The sequence below is a fragment of the Zootermopsis nevadensis genome, unplaced genomic scaffold, assembly GCF_977971745.1.
Source record: "Zootermopsis nevadensis isolate Lab colony 2312 unplaced genomic scaffold, Znev_1.0 Znev_ptg000020l, whole genome shotgun sequence".
Taxonomy (NCBI): Eukaryota; Metazoa; Arthropoda; class Insecta; order Blattodea; family Termopsidae; genus Zootermopsis; species Zootermopsis nevadensis.
The window spans coordinates 7,940,501-7,962,888 of record NW_028259152.1 but is presented as its reverse complement, the minus strand read 5'-3'; the positions used below and the strand labels follow the sequence as shown (position 1 = coordinate 7,962,888).

The window sequence follows — 22,388 nt, the reverse complement described above, 5'->3', positions numbered from 1 at the left end:
CATAAACACGAGTCCAGTGCGTGAGCACTAAGCTGACAGGTAATAAGATTTACATAAAACGATATAACACATACTTTTTATTGTTCGAAATTAAAGTTGTCAAAGTCAGATAAATAAAGCTATTTTTCATTAATCATCATTATTTAAAAAACGAACAGGTTAAGAGATATTTAAACATATGTCATTTCGTATTAAAAAGTCAGAGCCGTCTGAATCTACGCTGTCCTTTCAACAATCAGTTTCCGATAAACAATTTGATTATCAGACAAGAATGAAAACAATACTTGAAACGTATGTTCGTGTATTTAGGTAAAAGCTATGGAAAGTATAGGCCTACATCAAATAGAAATTCGCTGAGTTCTTCTGTTAGTAAGATAAACAGGCAATGACTAAATCTTACGTTGAAGGGACATTCTTAAGCTTTTACTTCGCCTGCAGTCTGAAGTTAAGCAAATGTGAACGACACCGAAGGTATTATTTGCGTAGGCTGTGTGTATAACACGGTTATTTTACTTTAGCTAGGATCATTCAGAATTCAGAACTCTGTATTTCTTTCCAGTCTTGTTTAGATGAACTTGGTGTTGGAGAGGGTTAAAGAATTGATTGAGCGGAATCAGGTGCTGCATGTCCAATTTTCTGGCACTGTTGTGTGTCAACCTGTAAGATGGTGCAAGAATTCGAAGTGTGTGCAGTCAGAGAAAGAGATTTTGGTGTAAATATGATATAAGTCTCACTTTAAATTCATGTTGGTTTTATGTATTTACTAGAGATTGTTCAAAAAGTCACACAACTCATATTAAAATATTTATGGATTGTTGCAATTCAACACAATTCGATTTTATTAATAAACACGCAATACTGCTGTAACTATACAAGAGCCCTCCCCGCACCATTTCGTCATTTGTCTTTTTGCAGTAGACGTGCATTGACGATCCCCGGATCTAACGCCAATGGATTTATATTTTGGGGGGTTTTGACGAAGAACACGTGTAAAAACAACCCGCCCACATTAGGTGAATTGAAACAAAATAACGAGCTGTGCATTACACTCTTCACCCGGTTGTATCATACAAGAGGATATGAGTGCTAAACGCGGTGGATATTTCCATCATCTAACATAACATTGCTTCTTGTTTACTGATATCAGTGTATTATATTTAAGAAAACAGAATATTTGTCAGCAATGGCTTGCGTGACCTTCCGATCATCTTGTTCTGCAAGATTTTCGCGAGTAACTTATGTATTGTGGTACTTGGTTTACATATAGTCCGCGCACTACTTTACATGTGCGCAAAAGACGTTCTGCACAGCCGATAATGAGGCGCTAAACAAATTAATGTGCGCTTCAACACAGTCCTAAGACCTGCAACAGTTTGTCAAGACAAGTAGTATGGAGCTGGTACCACACGATTCACTCAGGTACGTCAACTTTACTTATTTCGAGAGAACTAACTCCACAAAACAAAGTTATTCTTGAGAAGTTGTTAATTTAACAGGTGCTCAAGGAATCGCCTTAGACAAATCCTGTGTTCCAATACTGTGTTCATTACAGCTCTCCACGCTACCCTCTTCTGAACCAGATGAATTCAACCCAAATATTTACGATATTTTCTGATATCTATATTAATATTGCTCCCCGATATGATCCTAGGCGTTTCACGTGGTATTTTCCATTAACTTTGTCCGACTAAAGTTGTGTTTTCTATTTATTTATTTCGTATCAGCTACATTAATTAAAATACGGAATATGATAAACCTGGTATACAGAATGTGAGAAATGCTTACATTTTAATCAGAAAATCTCAAGAAAAGAGACAACAGAGAAGAAAAGTGTAGTCTGCAAAACTTTATTAAAGTTGATCTTATATCAGTAAGGTGTGAATGTGTGTGCTAGATTTAACCGGTTCACGATGGGGTTTAAGTGGCAGGTTAGCACCGTCAAATATTTCTTAAGAGTAAGAACGAAATCAAATGCGCGGTAGTTACTACTACACGCAGTAGCTTATTTTGACTATTTCTTTACATTTTAATATATTAAAATGAACTGTGCAATATTTTCTACTGGAAATTAAATATGAATATATTTCTTCTGAAAATTTTCCTCCATCGAAGAGTATAACGGATTGAACAGAACATGCCTTTGAGTTTCTATCAGTATGCTATTTTGTTTCATACGTGTAAGATACATAAATTATGACTTTTCAAATACCGAACACAGTAGATCTGGTAGAAGTGGGAACGTTACAATATTAGACACAACGGGAAATTTCGTGATTCATACAAGTCGTACAGAATTCGTAGGAGAAGGAAACTGAATCGATCAAAATGGGCGGCAAATGAAGTTCGGATAGGGGAGACGTGCAAAATTTTGAAGAGGCTGCCTTTTGGAAAGTGGCAATTTCAGTTCAATTCTTTATTATTAGTGTGCTGTATCAACAGTCAGAAGGCCAATTACGGATACAGCATAGAGATGACCACACGAACACAATAAGAACATAAAAGGTAGAACAAGCAGAATATAAAATACATTAGTACGGGGGACGTTAATACACAAGAAAATTGTAACTTATTACATAACATATTAGCATATTTGTAAAAATAATTTAAATCAATTAAGTAAATTATACTATTATAGAATGTGAAGAAGTGTGACAGTTTTCGTCTCGAATATGTCCAAGTTCCTGCAGACGATATTAGCAGCTGATGCGCATCTAGCAGAAGGACTGTTTTTGATCAAAGGGCTAAAACTGAATATAGAAAAATCTCTCACATTCCGAGCGGGGATCCGGAGACCGACAGCTACCAGAAACGAAGTATAACATTTCCACAGATCTGAAAAGAATAAATTCCAAGGCCTCATTAACAATATGAGACAACAATTAGCGCAGTTAGAAATTGCGTATTCTGAGTCGGAGTACACAGATTTAAATTTGGTTCATGATCGAATCACACTTTCCTGTCTCTATCTCAGTGTTATTCCTTCTCCTCCATATTGTTTGCTGTATTTGTATATTTGAATTTATTAGATTGCTTCTTCGTGTTTGTCTTCAATTAGATCTTAGCAAATTTGCATGTGTCAACAGAACTTTCAGTTACTTTCTCGCACTGAAAGTACTTTTGGGGACATTATGCACGCAGAATTACGTAGGACGTAGCATCGTAACTGGTGACAACAAGTATGGAGTTGGACTGTGGCGTGACATGCAAATATAACAAAGACAAACACATAAAACCTAGTAAATTTCACATAATGTGCAACACCATAAGAAGAACGCTCTTATGTACATTAAGACTGAAGAAAACACATACTTCAATAAGTACTAATATTACTAATGGTGATAAGACCATGTGTAAACGCGAGTATACTGGCGTCATTTTCTAAAATCGAAATCGATATCGAAAAGTATTTATGTATAAAGAAATTCGGCAAGTCTTTTCAGAATTCCAAGCAGAGTGTATGGGCCCATTTAAAACTTTCTTCTAACTGATGACTTCCAATCCCGGAAATGCCAAAATTTTATTTCTCCGCACATAAGGAAAATTACTTCAAGGAAGTTGAGGTGGGTGTGACATTTAGTACGCATCGGAAAAGTAAAAAAAAACGTAAGCATTTTTGGCCAAAAAATCCTAAGGGATTTGTCCACGAGGGAGGCAAAAGCGCGTGTGAAAGATTAATTCTATTTGTTAAAATAGATCTACAAAAGTGCTTGAATGTGGGGATTGGGTTTAACTGAGTGTATAGTCCAATGGACGGCTCTTTTGAACAAGTTTTGGTTTCCGTAAAAATAAATATCCTGCTTCGTAAAATTAGTCCATGTGTTTGTCGTAAAACAGTGATACTTAAACCACAAGAAAATAATTTATATTTTATTTAATGCAAGACATTGGTGCGAGTTCATTTCTTTTTGGACAAAATGTTCTTCTCAGCACTTCGTTCTCAAACGGCCTCAGACTGTAATAGAATGTAATCTACTGTAAATTGTATGATTCTAGTATAAACTCCACTAATAAGCCACCAAGTACCAAGCGTCGGAAAATGGCCTTGTGAAGTAATTATAAAGGTGTGAATAAACGACATTAGAGTCAGTATTATCAGAGTGGCAAAGTACAATCGGATCCAGACAGACAATATGCGAATACCTTACCAGGTTAAGGCCATGATATAAGAACAGAATACCACCTTACCAATCCCGATTCATAAAGATGGCTGTCTTTTGGGATGTTGTGCCGTGTAGTCTGGTAGATAGGTATACCGACCGACCGATGTTTCAAAGGAGTCTACTGCCTTCATCGTCATCATCGCCCTGATGACGTAGGAGGTAAGCTCCTCTGAAACAACGGTATGTCTTCGATACTGTTCGATACAACATCCCAGAAGACAACCTTATTCATATTCATCGCCGTGAGAAACTGGAATCTCAGCAATCCTGCTTCATATTTGGGATCGTTCAGGTCAGAATCTAGGGGCAGTGAATGATGATACTGACAAGATTTCTCGTAGACTTAAAATTCCCAAGCAAATAATGGAATAATATGACTACATCAGAATACACCACCATCGCGTATTTCAACAGACTTCAAATTCGTTTCCTACAACCATTCATTTGACACTATTTAAACAATCCAGTTGAAAATTAATCAAACATACGAACTTTGGAGATGCAGGGGTCGCTAACATAACTAATTTGTTATAAAAACCTGGAAGGGTGTGACAAGGACAGCGCACAGAGGTAATTTATGAACAGATGGAAAAATTAAAGTTGGGGTAATCGATATTTATGGGGAATAATGTGGATACTAAGGAAATGGGAGGGCCTTGGACTTTGACCGGGTCCTTTGGATTCATCTGGCGCAGGATAAGATTCAGTAGCGTGCTCTTGTAAACACGGCAATGAATTTTCGGGTTCCATAAAAGGTGGGGAATTACATGACTAGCTGACCGAGGTACTGTGTTCCTTGAAGTTAGTTATAACCCCATGAACACAAATAAAATGGTTATTGTGACAAAAATAGACTCGGACTCGGAATCAGGATTCCCTTTGGAGTTTCCCTCCGTGATTTTTGCTTTAAAAATTGTTTACCTCTAAAAATGAGGTTAACAAGCACAGAAAATAAATACTAAAATAATTATTTAACAAGGAGCTCGGATAGATCTCATAAATAATAATTTCCTATTGTACAAATCCCTAGCAATACAGGTTTTATGTTATTAATTTCATAATATCTGGAAAACGTAATGTAATGCAATTCATGTAACAGCGTTGTGGACCCTTGTGCAAATGGACGTACTCATGATTGAATAAATCTAGAGTAACATTTTAAATATTGTAAGAAGCTGTAAATGTAATATACAATGTTACTACTATTATTAGAATGAATTATAATTTATTCTTATACTTTCCGAAAGAAATTGTTATTTATATAGACTTACATATACATGAAAACCTTGTACCGTCGTTGTACTTCTAATTATTCAAATACAAGCAATATTCTTTGTTCATTTTGTAGATGTTGTTTTTAGTCTATCTCTGTGCCAAATGTAACATACCTAGGTCCAATTATTTATTAGCTGTCGTAGTAAATCCGAAAGTTAACGACGATTTTCGAAAGTAAACCATGTTCTTGGTTTACAGTCTACATAAAAAATTGCCTAGATAAAAGTTGCGTATTTTTCAATAACCTACTACGGAACAACATTTAAGAACTCTAGTGTTGGTCCTAACACACATCCACATACGTTCGCGTGTCGGCCATGTTGTTAATGCCGATTGTAGGAAACAAGAAAGTACAAGTCATGTTACCTCCAACGACATAACGTGGTCACCAAGTTTCGTGAAAATCGGTGAAATAGTTAAAAGTCGAAATTGGGGACTGCAGATACAGCGTATTGGCGTGATAAGCATACTTTCTTCCTTAAGAAAGAGCGTTTCACTCGACGTCCTGAAGATGGAGGTATTAAGTACCTCTGAAACGACAGTCAATTTCTTTCAGACTATACGGCGTAATATCCCAGAAGACAGTCATCCTTATGGTTAACATTCCTGCCCCGTATTCTAGATGTTCCAGGTTTTAATCTGTCTCAAGACCTGTTATTCCGAATAAGGCTTTGCGCGGTTCTCCTTAGTTCCTTGAAAATTCTAAAACACTACATTAAAATAGGACATGTCCGCCTCCTATCACACTTAGTTAAAACTCAGCCACAATCTCTCTACCGTTCGACCTTATAATGTCTGCAATTAAAAGATCTAAGAACTAATCCAGCATCCGTAATTAATGTGGGGATTCGCAGGCCGTACGTGTCTTCGAGGGAGACGCGTCTGGCGACCCTCCAGGAGGAGCCAGAGAAAAGCGGAAAGGACCAGCAGCAGCAGCCGCTACAGACAGAACACTGCAGGAAAAAAAGTTGGACCAACAGATCAGAGTACGTGCCTTACTGCATGGAGAAATTCTTTTTTATTCAGACTAACTCACAAACAAACCGACAAATTAATTAATTAACGTATTAAGCTCACTTCATACCTACACCTTCCATTTGTTTAACTTTCATTTTAACACTGACCTTCCATTTACGACTTTATAAAACAACCGCTCTCTTTGTAAATTAAACATTCCGCTACAGTCTCATTTCCGATTTTCCTTGTATAAAGTAAGGTGAAGTTGTCTTTGTCGTTAAGAAATAAGCCGTTAAAACCTGTATGAGCAACGGGACGGAGCTGCACTCGTTTCAGACCTCCAGGAATGTGATCAGATTCACGCTACGGCCGACATACCCTCGGGGAGAGTGCTCGCAGTACCCATTACATAGGAGGGTGAGTGAGCCCCACAGTCGATCTGCCCACAATTATGCAACCATAAAAGTCCTTAAGTGTAATTTCCTTTCGATGAAACATTTCATAATTTTGGCTAAGCATCGTGTCAAGGAAAATATTTCACACCACGAGACACGAGAGAATTTTGGTTTGCATGTACCAGTGAATGAAAGTCGTCTTAAAATCCGTGTGAACGCCACGCACCAATGCAACGTAATGCGTGTTGCAGCGACATCCTGACTGCGACTCTCTCAGCTTTCTACGGCAAACTTCTGGTGGTCCTGGGTTTGGCTCTGCCCGTCACCGCAGCTATTATCCCAGAAAGCACCGCGACAACATATGATGTGAGTAGAAACTTGCATGCTTGTCTCTACACAACTGTTTGTTCTTAAGTGGGAATGCCGTCATTTTTCACGATAATTACATCCATCGACATCCAGCTACGATCAAATATCACTGGGGCCTTGACTTATAAGTTCGACTTATCTCTCTTTCTCGAACTATGGGTTATTTAAGTCATCTAATATTACTGTGGCCATATTTTAACAAGACTCACCAATGTTTGTTCTTAATACTGATGTAAGGACCATTTAAGGAATCAGGAAGGTTATTAGGCTGCATATATATTTAATAATGTCAACATATGTTTCTCCTTATAGGATATGGTCCATAAATATATTAAAGTAATAGGTACTGTTATTGTGATCATATATTTTATAAAAGAAAATTTTGTTTCTTCTCATTCTTGTTCTGGAGCCGTGTTTAATTAACATATCTAAGAAACTTTCGTAATCATTTGTTATATGTCTAATGTCGACTTACACTTATAGTTCTGGTTCAAATCTATCTATACATAAATGAACCAAACTGCTCCAAATATGTACTTGGTGCGTACACCAGCATACGAGGTGCGATCGGAAAGTTTCCAAACTGTGTCAATAGAGGGCGAACCGGATGTAGTACGAGCTTCTGCCGCTAGGGGGTGCGGCCTACATTCATAGTGAATCAGTGTGCCAGCCGGCATCATCGAATTATCATTTCTTTCTTAGTTACGGGCGTTTTGGTAGTGCATTACACCGACCCTCCTGCGATTTCGGAATGGCGTGTGCATCAAATTTTGCCAAAGACTCGCCAAAACGGCTACGGAAACCTATGAAATGCTAAAGCAAGCATTTGGGGAGTCCGCAATGGGTCGTGCACAAACTTTTGTGTGACATTCACGTTTTAAAAATGGCCGAACCTCTGTCGATGATGACGAGCGTTCTGGACGACCATCTTCGAGCACAACGCCCGAAAATGTTACGAAGATTCGGCAGGCCATTCACGAAGATCGACGTCGTACCATAACGACTTGTGCGACATTGTTGGGATAGGCTATGGGACCTGCCAGCTGATTCTAAAGGAAGAACTCCACATGCGACGCATCCTGTTTGAGGACCAGAAGCAGAATCGACTTCTCGTTTGTCAGGAGCTCAAAGATCTTGCAAGAACCGAACCCAACTTCCTTTCTAAGCTCTGTGTGACTTCTTCCTCTTCCCAAAGATAAAAATTCAGCTAAAGGGAAGGAGATTTGAGACGATAGAAGAGATTCAGGCAGAATCGCAGATGGTGCTTGACAGGCTGACAAAGAAAGATTTCCAGGGATGCTTCCAGGCTTGGCAGCGGCGCTGGGATCGTTGTGTTCACTCCCAGGGGAACTACTTCGAGGGTGATGGATGAATTTAATACCTGAGATAAGTGTACGGGTTTTTATACGCGCAGTCTTGAAACCTTTCGATCGCACCTCGTACTTAAATCTCCGACACTACTAAACCGAGTTTGATTAAGAGTTATTCACCAACTTTAATTTTGCTTCGTATTGGTATAATGTTAAAAGTTTTTTTTTTTAAATTTCTGCCGAACATCCCTAGAAAATTTTACTTTTCATTTGCATTGATAAATTATTGATAAGTATATTTCACCCCCGCCCTTCCTCTCTTAAACAAATTAATATCTGGACCAACAGGGTATGCTTCCTCATAGCCTCAGTACAGACATATACCTTTAAATAAATGAGAGAATGAACTGGCCGCCTTTCAATTCTTCTTTGTCCACGGGTTTCAGGGTTTCTACCTATACCTGTACCTGGGCAGCCTCTTTTTCCTGTGCTACATGTACGCGGGTGTCATGAAGGAAGAGGTCGTTCTAAGTGTTAGCAGGAAGACGTCAGCCTTCGAGATGTCCAGCAGTGAGTCTTTTCAACCAGATTTTAGAAACTATTACATGATAAGATTAAACGCAAGGGAAATGACGACGCTTTCACTGTCCGATTGTTTCATCTCCAAAACATTTAATGAATTCTGACAACTATATTTACTTTCCCTAATCCCAGCCGAAGAAGTGACAACGTTATATTAAAACAGTGTTCTCCAACTTTTTCTCACAGAAACAAAACTGTCTTTATCATAAATCAAACTTCGGCTCTTGATCTCTCTGTTACATTACCGAGGGACAGTTCCGTTGTGACTTACAAGCAGGTCCATATTAACTACTCTCTACCCACCTGACAAAGTTGAACGTAGGAATACGTGGACTATTTTTAATATAATATGGGATTGAAACAACTGATACAAGTCTGCATCATGTTTTAAAATGTTTCGACGTTGTCAAATATGAGGGAATAGAAATATAACGGAAAACACTTGATCCGAAATCCCTAATTTTAGTCCACCGACGATCTATTAACAGTCATCTTCGAATTATGTACCCAACAGTGACATAAAGCCGATAAGGCACTGGAAATGTACGGGTGCACATTTTAAGGCCATAAAAAGTAAGTAGACCGTGTTTCAAGGTAAGAGCAATAATATTACATAAACTCCTTCTACATTACAGGACTGAAGGGAGCTGGATCAGGCCAAGAGCAACAAATCCGTTATGGCAGCTTCTATCTCAGGATGGGTGTCGCTGGTAAGGAGAAAACACTATTTCGCTCACGATATTTACGAAGAAGGCATAGACATAGAAATAATATCGAATTTAATTATGAAACCCGGTTGCCAATAGACCGATTGCTGTGACAAAGGACTTGAAATCTAAACGACTTATCTCATCTGACCATTAATTATTGTCCTGTGACATTAAGGCAATAACACTGAATCAGTACGTACAACTTTACTGAATAAAATATATAATAAAATTCAGGTCAATACACAAAACTTTATTTGGATGTTAAAATTTAAAATTTAAATGTTAAAATTTAAAATTTTAAATTGTATTGACCTGAATTTTATTATATATTTTAATCAAAAACACAAACATGACGCATGTAAACCTTAAACTTTACTGAAATAGTACTAAGTATCTTCGGGGAACCTTCCCGAATAGCGGCTAATTTGAGTACTGTACTGCTATCCAGTTAAGTGTACCTACAGACTAAATTTATTTTCACCCCCTTTACTATGTTGTGGAGGAGATTTAATTCAGTCTTCAAAAACTGAATTGTCTACTGTATTTAGTATTCAACGGTAATAGAATTTATTTTATAAGGTCACGCTGGAAATTTTAAAAAAAGAAACATCGAAATCAATCGCTGTCCACATGGCAATTTTTTAGAATTCCAAAGGATAAAAATGTACCGGTATTTAAAAGCCAAGTATAAATTTGACGTGTGAAAATTTTCACAAAATTACAACATTTCTAGACCTTAAAATATATTCTGTTAATATTTCTACTACCTAAAAGTTTGCACGTCTGTTGCTACAATTAATGGTAGGAAATTGAAAAACTTTAAGGGTGAGATGGCCTTCAGTGTCATGACAGTGGCACCAAAGTTCGTGATAACCCGTTGTTAAAATTTGTGTGATAGGGGAGGGGGGGGGGGCTTTCAAGTGCAGGGAAATATAGCACCGGTTCATCTGCAGGTTTCGGTGTGGGCGCCATGATCCACGCCGTGCTTCACTTCGGGATGTACTTCGAACTTCGCAGCACCTCCAAGTGCGACGACATTCTGGTGGCCATCACGCCACTAGCCCAGGCCGCCTTCATTATCATGCAGATGATCTTCATATTCTCCGACAACAACAAGGTACGAGTTCCGGCAACAAGGTGTTGGACACAGTTTGATGGGTGGCCATAACCGATGTTCAAAACTTGTAATTCACTTGCTGATTCGCTAGAAGCATGAGGATTGCTTCATTGAGACAGATGATGATTAGCAATCACTGTATTAATAAATTCACACATTTCCGCCTTAATATGTCAACTCGGATGGGGGCAGCAGGTTCCTCGAGAACGTCTGATAATTTATATTTTTCTACGTGTTGCTGCACCAGAAGACTACGCAATGGGCAATGGGCAAGGTAGAAATTTCTGTTACCTCCATAGCCCTTAAACAGAAATTATTTCAGTCTGTTTTAGGAGTGGCAGACAATAAAAGCCGTGCCCAGACGTTTTGTAATTCGCGGACCTATTAAACGACAATGGGCATTCCGATGTAAGATGATAGGAAGAGTTTATAAGAGGCCGCACGAACAAGTCCCATGGGTGGTGGGGATAACGGCGTAGTATTCCCCTCACACCGCTATGGGCGATTGCATTGGTTATCACTATCAGCAATCCTATTAATGGCCAGACGGCTGGGAAGAAAAAAGCAGAGAACACTAGAGTGGGAGGTGTAGGACCTCCAGGAAGACGTGGTAGGGTTCGGTCCAGGACATTTCTTTGCACAGCCTCAGCACAGAGCACCCAAGTGTGTTTAAATTACTACATAAAATGTAGGCCTTTATATCGTGTCAAAATAGAAGTGATGTCATATCACCGACAATGAGCAAGCAGAATTTATGCACGAGGGCATGTGAAAGATGTCACTCTTAACCGTCTACTAGGGATCTAGGGTTATGTAACGCGGAGGGGGACAGCGACTGGTCCCAGAGCACTCTTCCCCACCACTCGTCCGGTCTCAGAATTAAAATCTCAGACAGGAGACAGAAAAATTATTTAGTCACTGAAGTGACTCGAACATCTAAAATTCGTATACTATAAAATTATACATTTCACAGAAAATAACCTTAAAATATGTATTTTTCACACAATATTCTTAGGGCGATCAAAACGTAGGGTGGGCGTAACGGGGCATGTAACACACATCGGACGACAGAAAAATGTATGGTCTTGAGGGAGGAAGAATTCTACTTCGGAGGTTAAATTGCATCTTAGAGAACTAGATTCCAATTGACTCATTGCACGGCCTAGTAGCAGACTCCTTTAAAAATGGTGATGAAACTAGAGGAAACTTGTTGTCTTGCTAAGTGACTGCCAATTTGCGAAAGACGGCTCTATTTTGCAGCTGGTGGAGGAATACAGCTACAGAGTGGTGGCGCGGTTCGGCCTGATGCACATGATCGCCACTAACCTGTGTGAATGGCTGTACGTGGTGGTGGAGGAAACCAAGTACGACATCATGCAGGTGTTCAACACCACCAACAAGCACCGCCCTGGTGAGTATTCGCTGAATGCGTCTCTTCCTGGACTCGACTATCTGTCCCAAGTCTCCCTGTACAAATTCTGGGAAATCGTATACAAAAAAGACGCAACTGCTCCGAACCCCGCCCGCTACCTACCGACTTCACGGTTTAGCCAACTGGACTCGCAGTTCGTTCGGTTTTCCTCTTTGGCCTTCATATTCAAACTTCTATGCTGCATTCGGCACTCATTCCATCAACACAGTTTTCTTGAGTCTTCCTTTATCTAGCAAATCCTTCAAACAGACTTTTTAGCGTATCTTTTTCTGTCTAATCATGTGACGGCATTGACATTGACAGTTACAGTGGCAAGTCAATTAAATCAATGCGTTGTGCCTGACGACAATTGACAAACCCGGCTCTAACATAATTTATAAGAGACAACAATGAGAGTAAAACAAGGTCTACGGATGAAATAACACGTCACTGAGCAAATAAGCTTTTCGTTAAAAATGTCAATGTCTTTCCAAATGACATTAACAGCAGAAACAAATCTGAGAGACTGACCTTCAAGAGATCGTGTACAGCAAAATAAAAGCATTCTTTAATTATCGTAGTAGGTAAAAGTAGATTAACAGAATCCATAATGAAAGGGCAACTAAATTTGTTATTAAACCATTAATGAGGAATAGGGCAACGATATTCTGCCGTATGGAATAAACTGTGACAGAATACAAAGTTCTTTATACGTTCCTTCGTAAATTTTATTGTCACATAAACCATAATAATTGTTCTATAACATAAGGCTGGAGGCCATTCCTTTAGAAGAAGTAGAAGAAGCATATTGAAAAAGATGGCCTAGTGGTGAAATAGATATAAAACAATTTTACATAATCAGAGAAAAGTGAACGTTGCTATGATACAGAGAAGTAAAATGTGGAAACAATGTCAAAAATATTATTTAAATAAAAATATACAGAAAGAGTGTGTCCTTATGAACTCGCAGAAGGAACAACAGATTTAGTTACCAGACTGGTCGAGGTGGAGATGATCACGATGATAACAACAATAATAATTGTTTTACGAATCCGAAAATTTAATGCTTGCACCGGTCTCAAAAACCTCCCTCCATTGTCTCACTGATCTTGCCCTTCGCCTTTCAAATAATTTCTTGCTATATTCAGAAACACGTTATTACTCGTCGTCTTTCCATCTCCTCTGTTTTCTATTTACTTCCACTTTTGTTTCCTCTTTCTCTGTCGACTTTTATTGTTGTCCTATATTTCTTCCGTCAGCTTCTCAACCCTAGCAACCATCTCCTTCATCTCCTTCTACTACTTTTCTTTGTCTACGTATTATTTTCTCCTACTTTCCCTGGCTCTCCTTCTGTTACGTTTCATCATCCTGACCTTCATCTCACCATCCTCCGGATTGGATTTTTAGCAGACGCAGCAACTTGTGTGTTATGAAACTGTCTGATTCGATTTCCAGTATCGAACGTCTCGGATCACGGAATCTCCAGAACGTACATTCCAGACATCGAGCCAGAATGCTGGAAGTCGAACATCATGGCGCCTCTGGTGCGCAGTGCCAGCCGTTTCCTGTTCCCCTGCACGGTGGAGTACAGTCTACTCTGTGCAGTCATCCTGGGCGTCATGTGGATCAACGCTTGTTCTGAAAACAAGAATCAACACAGCGACCCTACGACGCCCGACAGCCCGACAGGGCGAGTGAGTGGCGTCAATATCATCTACACGCGGTCCGTCAGCCAGTTCTCTGTCGACTGTACCAGCGCGCATAAGGGTCTGTTCGCAGGCATCCTAATGCTGGTGCTATCCATCGTGAGTCTGATAATGTTCTACGAGCTGGTGCAGCGGCCACAGTATGTCGACGAAGCTGTCTTGCAGGTGAGTCCCCCAGACTCTCCACACACAACCTTAGAAGAGGTCATTACCATAACCACGTCTCTGTCAATTCATCACTGACAATCGACCAGCTACTCAGCACTACGTAATCTACGCAGACGACAAAAGATCGTCAAATCATCCACAGCTAAAATTTATTTTCGAGAAAAGACAAAAATTCTAGTGTCACCTCTAACACCAACGATGTTTCTTGGCCACAATTCTGTACAAATTCCTCGTTTTCCCACCCGAAGACGAGTTCTGCTCTCCGTGATTAAAATACTCAACCTGAGCTGTATGAGTCATCAAGTTTCAAGTACGGACTCGATGACAGGGGTTCGATTCTCAGCAGGGGCAGGGATTTTCCATTGTGAGTGCTGTGCCCAGGCTGGCTCTGAGGCCCACCTACACAACCTACCCAGAAGATATCAGGACTAGATAGTTCAGCCATTTATCTCCAATTAGTGATGGGGTTAAAATTGAGTGGAAATATATCTGCACGCATCCACGTCTTCGTGACGTTGTTCTCAAGACAGGACATCTCTATCTCTCTTAACCCTTACCATTATCCACTTGCATCGTTCAATCTGGTATAGGAAATTAACCAACTTCTCAGATGGAGACTGAATAATATATTATTTACAAATCAGCTTTTCAGAATCAATCAAACACGAAATAATTGTGCGTACAAGAGGGAAATAATGAAAGGAGTGGGAAAAGAATGGACAAAAACTTAGATCGTCACAAATTTGCCTCCTTCAGAGTACCAACATATAAAATTTCAAGAATCCGCGTTGAATACAACCACTACGTTTATCGCCTCACGGTCTCAAATGACAGCCATGCTGACATTATGTAACACGATGAGTTTAAATAAGTATCAAAATCATGATTTATGGGGAACTATGTGCATATGCTCCTACATCCAGACGGCTACAGACACAAGCAGTTTACTAATGTGTTTCCAAGGGAATTCTTCATTTTATTAATAAAATCAACGCCGAACCTCTCACATGTTTGCTCTTTTCCGTTTATGTCAGTGGCTGTCTCGATCTTTCGTGAAACGTTCATCTTCTTCCAATTAGGCATTACGGGATCGCGTATGTGCTAAAATCATTTGTATGCTGCTTGTTTGTTTTGCCGTTTTGTATCGCTTGCATACGCGTCCAAAAACCATACATACCAAATGACCATGGTTGACTTTGTTTATCCTTTTATTTATGCTTTTAAACCAAGAAGCCTGTTGTTTTAGAGGAGTGTGCTGGCTCTAAGCGAAGAATTACATAGATGTCTGAGATACATGTTTTGATGGTAATATTTACACTTAAGGTCGACTAGCGAAACTTGGTTTCTCACTTTGAGGGAGGAACATAGATTGAGGGTCATTGAGATCAGAGTGTTGAGGAATATGTTTGGACCAAAAAGGGAGAGAGACGGATCATGGAGAAAATTGCATGATGATGTGCTCCACGGCCTGTACTCCTCACCTGATACTGTTAGGGTGATTATATCGCGGAGGATGAGGTTGGCGGAACACGCGTTACACATGGGGGCGGGGAGGGGTGGGAGGGTAACGTTAAGATGGACCTTGGGGAGACAGGAATCGATGGAGCGAGCTGAATGCAGCTAGCTCAGGATAGAGCCTGGTGGCGGGCTTTTGTGAACACGGTGATGTACCGTCTGGTCCCATCAGGAAAGCGAGCTATTCTTTGACAAACCGAGTATACAATCGATTTTTGAAAGAATTTCCAGCGCCATAAAGTGAGTGACTACTTACAACTGAAACGAAGAAAATTAGGAGCTTCACATTTTGTGCCCTTAACCTAACATTGTAAGATTATTAGAAAATTGATATGGTTGGCATACAGCAGATATGGAGAAAAATTGCATACGGAATTTAGAATGGAAATTCTAATTTTAAAAAATCTGTGCACAATATAAATTTTTAACAATAAAAATTCATAGGAATAAGTTGTGATGACATGAAATGAAATGATCTGGTTCGAGACAAGGCGCAGCCTTAGAGATCTGGCTCCATAAGAAACCTCTTTTTCAACTGAATATGTACGTATGTTACACTAATACAGGGTGATTCAAAAAGGACTTTACAACTTTGAAAGTGTATAGAAATTTATTCAGAAGGCTTACAGAATCATCAAAGACAGTTTCGTATAGACAGCATTCGATGTCAAAATTAAATTGTCTTTCACAAACGATTTTATATCAAAATAAAACCCGTTATTCTTTAAAATAAATTACCATCAATCGATCTAATTTTACTGCGTCTTTCAGAATCGCTTCGCTTCTGTTGCTTGTTTATTCTGTTACTTTACAAAGCCGTATCAGTTCATGACGTCACGTAGCTTTAAATTAGCAATATCTCCACGAGCTGCTCAATGAGATCACATGCTTTCTTGTACAGGTGAATGTCTGGGAGACTGTGATGTATGCTACTGCTACCGTCGCCGTCATCCTGTACCTCTTTGCGATTCGAAACGTCGGGCGCATACCAGGACGCCGAAGCCTCGAGTTGGAACACATCCTGCTGTTCATGACGCAGGCCGGCCTCTTCCTGTACATCCTTTTCCAGATCATCGGGGCATATTTCTCTCTGGATGTGAAACCCCGCTGGGCAATCATGCGGATCATAACACCCGTGGCCGCCCTGGTGCAGAGCATGAGCCAAACGATCCTGGTGCTAGACGCGTGGAAGAGGCGGTGCAACACTAAAGAGCAGATAGACCAGAAACCAGGGAAACAGCTGATTACGTTTCTGCTGATCGCCAATCTCGCCATGTGGGTGGTCAACAGGCTGAAGAACAACCGGGCCGAGTTCCACCCTCTGCAGGCAGAGTTTTACGGCGTCTGGGCCTGGACCATAATCACTCACATATCAATGCCCCTAGTGGTGTGTTACCGCTTTCAGTCCACGGTTTGTCTATACGAGATATGGAAACATGTTTACAAGATGCGATCCCTAGATCCCTAGATATCTCAAAACACGTGCTAAAAGGTCAAGTACCAGCATGTACTATGACATGTTTCAACAGTACATTTCATGAACATATATTTATTAAATTGAGTCTGTGCAGGTTTATAAAAATGATACTACCATCATGATTTTCGGTTGTAACACCATCATTTGATGCCTGGGAGAAATCGGATTCAATTTGTTGGATTGTTTGCTCTAGTTTGGCTTATTATAAACAATTTTAGAATAATGTTGTAAAAGACCACAGTATACACTAGACATTCGTGTTTGGCATGAAAAATTACGAATAACATGCTAGTATTCATGATCTTTAAAGTCCTATAATGTTACAATTAGATAAATTAAAACTTCATACAGAATGAATAAACAAGTAATATTGATGGTTGACTGTCCAATATTATTGCACATATTAAGAGAAAATTAATTTTACATAAATTGTTGGTACATGTTTCAAAGTTTTATTTTAATACGCCGGTATATTAACACAGCAAAGCAAATCTGATTTCAACGCAGTCAAAATTCATCAAAAACTTACTTTGTGCTTCCCATTTTATTCAGACCTACTGCTAAAGCAAATAAGAATTTATTTTCATGCAGAATAGCCTATAAGATGTGATAAGACAGTTTATTTATGATCTTACGTAAAGCAAACATTAAATTTGTCCGATCTAAAGAACACTGAAATGGCTCGAAAAATTTTCCCAAAACTTCCCAGTTTTAAAATTAATGAAAATCCGCTCAGACATTCTCAGTTTTTTCATACGTACGGACAGACTAACGAACGGAGCGATTTTAAGAGGCTCTTTGTATGGTTGAAAACACATCTGAAAACGAAGACAAATTCATTATGGAGGCGTGTTTATCCAAGCCTGCAGCTGTTGTGGATCATTATTGGCATTACTATATAAAAACCAATTCAAATTCTTTATGAACGCGTGTTTATCCAAGCTTGCAGTTGTTTAAATTCATAATTGCCTTTACTGTAGAAAAATCAGTTACAATTCATTAGGGAAAAGTGTTATCGGAGGCGGTAGCGGTTGACTGAATGCCGTGAGTATAGTTACTATGGATTAATAAACGTAAAGTTTCATTCGCTACAAAAGTTTTCTGACATCGGTTCAGTGATAATTCATTGATATTATCACTATTACCTATCCGTAAAGATAAACATAAAAATAAGTAAGTTTAACTCTAAAACTCTCCGTAACGGGATGCTCCGGTTTCGAATTTCGTCGCTGAGACCGGCTATCCTAACTGAGGTTTTCCTCAGTATCCCCAAGAATATGCTGGAACGTTCAAGTTATTATCTCTTTCTTCACCATCCTTTTCGCGTTCAATAATCACAGCCATCATAGAATCCAATTATATATAACCTGTGCAGATAAACAAGTATTGTTAAATAACCTAACAGTCAATCATCATCTAACTAATGATTGCAAATACCAGATAATGGCGTTACGCCGAAACGTGTTATTATTTCTATAATATGGTGTAGGCTGGATATAATACATATGTTTATGCAATAAGTATGAACGTATGTGAATGTGTATTACTAGACATAGTATCTTCAAAGAAGATTTTTGTAAGAGCAAAATGATGGAACAATTAGCATAACTTGATTTCTGTTGAGTAAATAAGGTCTTTCTCATTCTGCAACCACGAGGTTTAAAAATACAGTCAAACTACCAGTAGAACTTTTGGAACAGTGAAACCTAAGTCTTGGCAATGTGTGATCAGATTCAAGAGGTCATCAATTTCATTCTATTTTCCGGAGGTACTGTCGGTCTCATACCTTGAACAAACTCATTATCAAACTTGTTTTTGAAATCCAGTCATTTGAGACACCATGGTTTCTAACATCCTAATCGAATTGTCTAAAATAAAATATGTTAAAATTAATTTTGTCTTCCTTCAGAACCTCTGCGTTCAAAAACATCTATTTTAAACCAACGACTTGGAGGAGATGCATCTTACAAGCCAAATGACAATGTTATTGACTTAGGTGAAGAATAATTTTACGTAATTTTAGAACTGATGGCCTAATCCTTTAAATAAAAGTGGTAACTATACATACCACCTGCTTTAACACTCAACAAAACTGAATCTTACTCAGAGTGTATTTATGGGTTTCGTTTGATTCTCAAAATAAACAGCGGTTATTTCCCTAAACAGAATTAACCTACTAAACTTTGTAGTGGGGATATGTTGTGTTTTATTTGAAGTAGAAAGTGGAATGTTAAATATCATTTAGACAAGTTTCGTGTTTCAAAGGGTTAATAAAAACCACACTGTTGACTGTCTCAACTATTAACGAAGCAATTGTAGAAAGTAAGTTACATTTCACAATTATCAGAAATCCTTTACGGGGTCACTTTTTAAATGATATTTAGTTTTTTATGTAGTTTCGCATGAAAACGATGTATTGTGAACGAAACTGAATTCCGTTTCTGTATCCGTTGATATTCCTATCTAAGACGCATTAGATGAAAATATCTAGGACTGCCTGAGACACACCGTTTTAATAAACATCAGATCCGATTCTAGTGCCTATGACACGCATTTCCAAATACCATCTCACAACAGCCGTTTATTTTTGTCACCTCTTCTCCTTCTTCGGCGGACCAAATAATTCTAGTTCTCAGGAGAAAGACTTTCTTTCCAACAAGAGCTGAGCGATAAATTCTCATATAGAGGCCTATGTCAATATATCCGCTTTTTTCACTTCGTGGAGTCGACTACATTTGTCTGTATCGGCTACACTGATAAATCAATCACATCTTTAGATGTTCCAGATATTTTCATGGACGAGGAGGGGTTTTATATGTTTCGAGATCGGGAACTACAAAACGTATTCTAAAAGGGGCTCTAGTGTGACCCTCCATGATGAAAGTTGTAATGATTATTGGTGATCTATTATTATAAAATTATGCAGCACATTTGCTTTGTAGAATACAACGGAAAGAAATGCTAATTTACTGGAAAATATAATTAAAACTGAATTGTAAAGTTACAATCAGTCCATTTTTCCTTCATTATCCATGTGATAGTATGTTTACAACACGTAAGTACATCAATTTTTTTCAACATAGAAAAATCGTGTGCATTTCTGAAATAATAAGCTTTATTAATCTTAACCTGCACACTTTCTTAATAATTTTTATTTTATAAAGCAGTTATAACTTCAACTGTACAACTGATTAGTTTGTTAATAACAAAACTGTATGGCCTTGGTAATATTAAAAATGGGTTCGTTTTACTACTCGAGCAAACTTTATGTGTACGTGTTGTACAGAGTGATCAGAATTTTAACGTTAATATTTGCTGGCACCTTACAAAGCGATACATTACAATAATAATCTATGAGCTAATTATCGAATGCGCTCATTTTTTCCGGGTTTTAAAAAATAAACTGTAATGAAATGTCTTAATAAAATAGCAATCTTATGAACAGCTCCACAAAAACCCGTTGAAAAAAACCAAGAGTACGAAATATGTGACATCACACTTATTTTATATTATTTCATTGGTCAATATATTAAGTATAATTACGGAACTGTATGGCAATTTAGCAAAAGTTCATCATTATGCATTATCTGAGCCACTTTGATCCAGTTTATATTTTCATAAACTGTTTATCTACTGGCACATTCAATATTATTCCTCACATACTCTTGGTTTCCCCCATGAACCGGCTCGAAAACTATTCATGCTTAATGTTAAAATTATAGCTTCATTCCCCGCCAACATGTTTATTTTTTTAATATCCCCAACAATATCATATTTTACAACACAACCTTCTAACAATGGCTATACTCACTTAATAGAAATCTCACTATTACATTAACCCATACATACGCACATGTTCTTAGAATAAACAGTGATTATTAAAAATGTTAACCGACTGATATTAGTGAAATAAAAGACGTAATGTCTTATCGTCCATATCCACCCCAAAAAATACGAAGGATTTTTTTAACTATTTGAAGCCGAAGTTCGTCTAAATAACATTTAAAAATTTTGTCCGTACTGCAAGGAAAACACAACAGTTCACTATTACAAATATCAACTCTCTAATGATGTTCAAGGAAATAATTGCTGTTTACACCAAGTATTTTACAAAACTCATAAATGCAAAACGCATCGTTACTGACTGTCAAAACAAGTGGCACATATATTTACCATTGGGATTTAAAGAGTTAAATTAACTACGCATGCTTCCAATTTATGAATGCCCTATCATGACTCATTCTACGCTAAAGGCTCTAACTTCGGAAAGCAAGCTTATTGCGTCGCAAAACAACTGAATAAACAATATATCTCCACATTTCGTTTCTGTTCACGGCCAGCTAAGCTAAGCCAAGCCTCTGCAACTGACAGAGCGACGTTACCTAACCTTCTGAGAACCAAAATAGGATGACCGACAGCTCTTATTGGGGTCTAGAGGTCTCCTGACGGACGTAAGATGCCAATTAGAGACTTTCAGCACCACTTGAGCCCCCGCTACTGACAGCTGTCAAGACCATTTTTATCGAGAAGCCAATGGTGACGGTTACACGTGGACCAGCAATTTAAACACCATTATGTTTCAACACATAGACAATTTGATCTTACATCATACGCGTAGTGCGGTAGAAATATATGTCAGTCACGCTGATAATATTTGATGTTAGTTTTTAAAGCTGCAAATAAAATATAAGACTATCATAAATGGTGAGTAGATAAGGAACAGGAAGGAAAAGGCATGTCTTAACTCTCATCGTTCGACTAGACAGATACGGAAAATATGATAAATCCGGAGAGACAGCGAGCACAGAAAGACCAGTCGACATAGAATTCTGTACGAAATATCCCCGAATAGGTTTTACGTCTTTTAACAGATTGAAACTCTCACTTTAAGAGAATAGAAAAATTGGTTAAAAATGATTAAGAACAAAGCTGAGCCTAAGGGACTGGAAGTAACAGGAGTTTGGAGGAAATATTTGTAACTTATACTCTTCGTCCAAAATTAATATGGCGAATAGATTATGTGTGGAGCATGGATCACGCACAGAAAGAATAAGAAATTCATGAGAAGGAAAATATAAACGTAATAGATCGCGTAGAAGAAGAAGGAGAAGAAGAAAAAGAGAGGGGGGGGAAGATAGTCAACATTACAATGGGCCATAGACAAAAAGGTTTGTGTATGTGCACTGTATCACACTGGCCCAGTATAAGATCAAATGGCGAGATTTTTGTAACCTTC

At 38.4% G+C, this 22,388-nt stretch overlaps 1 protein-coding gene and 1 long non-coding RNA gene across 2 annotated transcripts in view; one reads left to right on the top strand and one right to left on the bottom strand.

Moving 5' to 3' along the window:
- LOC110832452 (uncharacterized) overlaps window positions 1–22,388 on the bottom strand; it is a 191,723-nt gene that overhangs the window by 155,360 nt on the left and 13,975 nt on the right. The window lies entirely within an intron of this gene.
- Window positions 1,275–20,402, top strand: LOC110832451 (proton channel OtopLc). The gene is made up of 9 exons (XM_022069469.2): window positions 1,275–1,419; window positions 6,290–6,421; window positions 7,039–7,153; window positions 8,913–9,036; window positions 9,684–9,758; window positions 10,712–10,875; window positions 12,136–12,286; window positions 13,742–14,157; window positions 16,577–20,402. Exons 1-9 carry the CDS (start codon window positions 1,391–1,393, stop codon window positions 17,141–17,143), a joined length of 1,773 nt encoding a protein of 590 aa, XP_021925161.1. The 5' UTR covers window positions 1,275–1,390; the 3' UTR covers window positions 17,144–20,402.

What these genes read in the sequence shown, in the direction of transcription:
- LOC110832451 (XM_022069469.2), top strand. Translation starts at nt 1,391, where the DNA reads ATGGAGCTGGTACCACACGATTCACTCAG. An exon ending in GTACCACACGATTCACTCAG is followed by an intron (nt 1,420 to 6,289) that starts GTACGTCAACTT and finishes GGGGATTCGCAG; the next exon opens with GCCGTACGTGTCTTCGAGGG. An exon ending in TCTCAGGATGGGTGTCGCTG is followed by an intron (nt 9,759 to 10,711) that starts GTAAGGAGAAAA and finishes GTTCATCTGCAG; the next exon opens with GTTTCGGTGTGGGCGCCATG.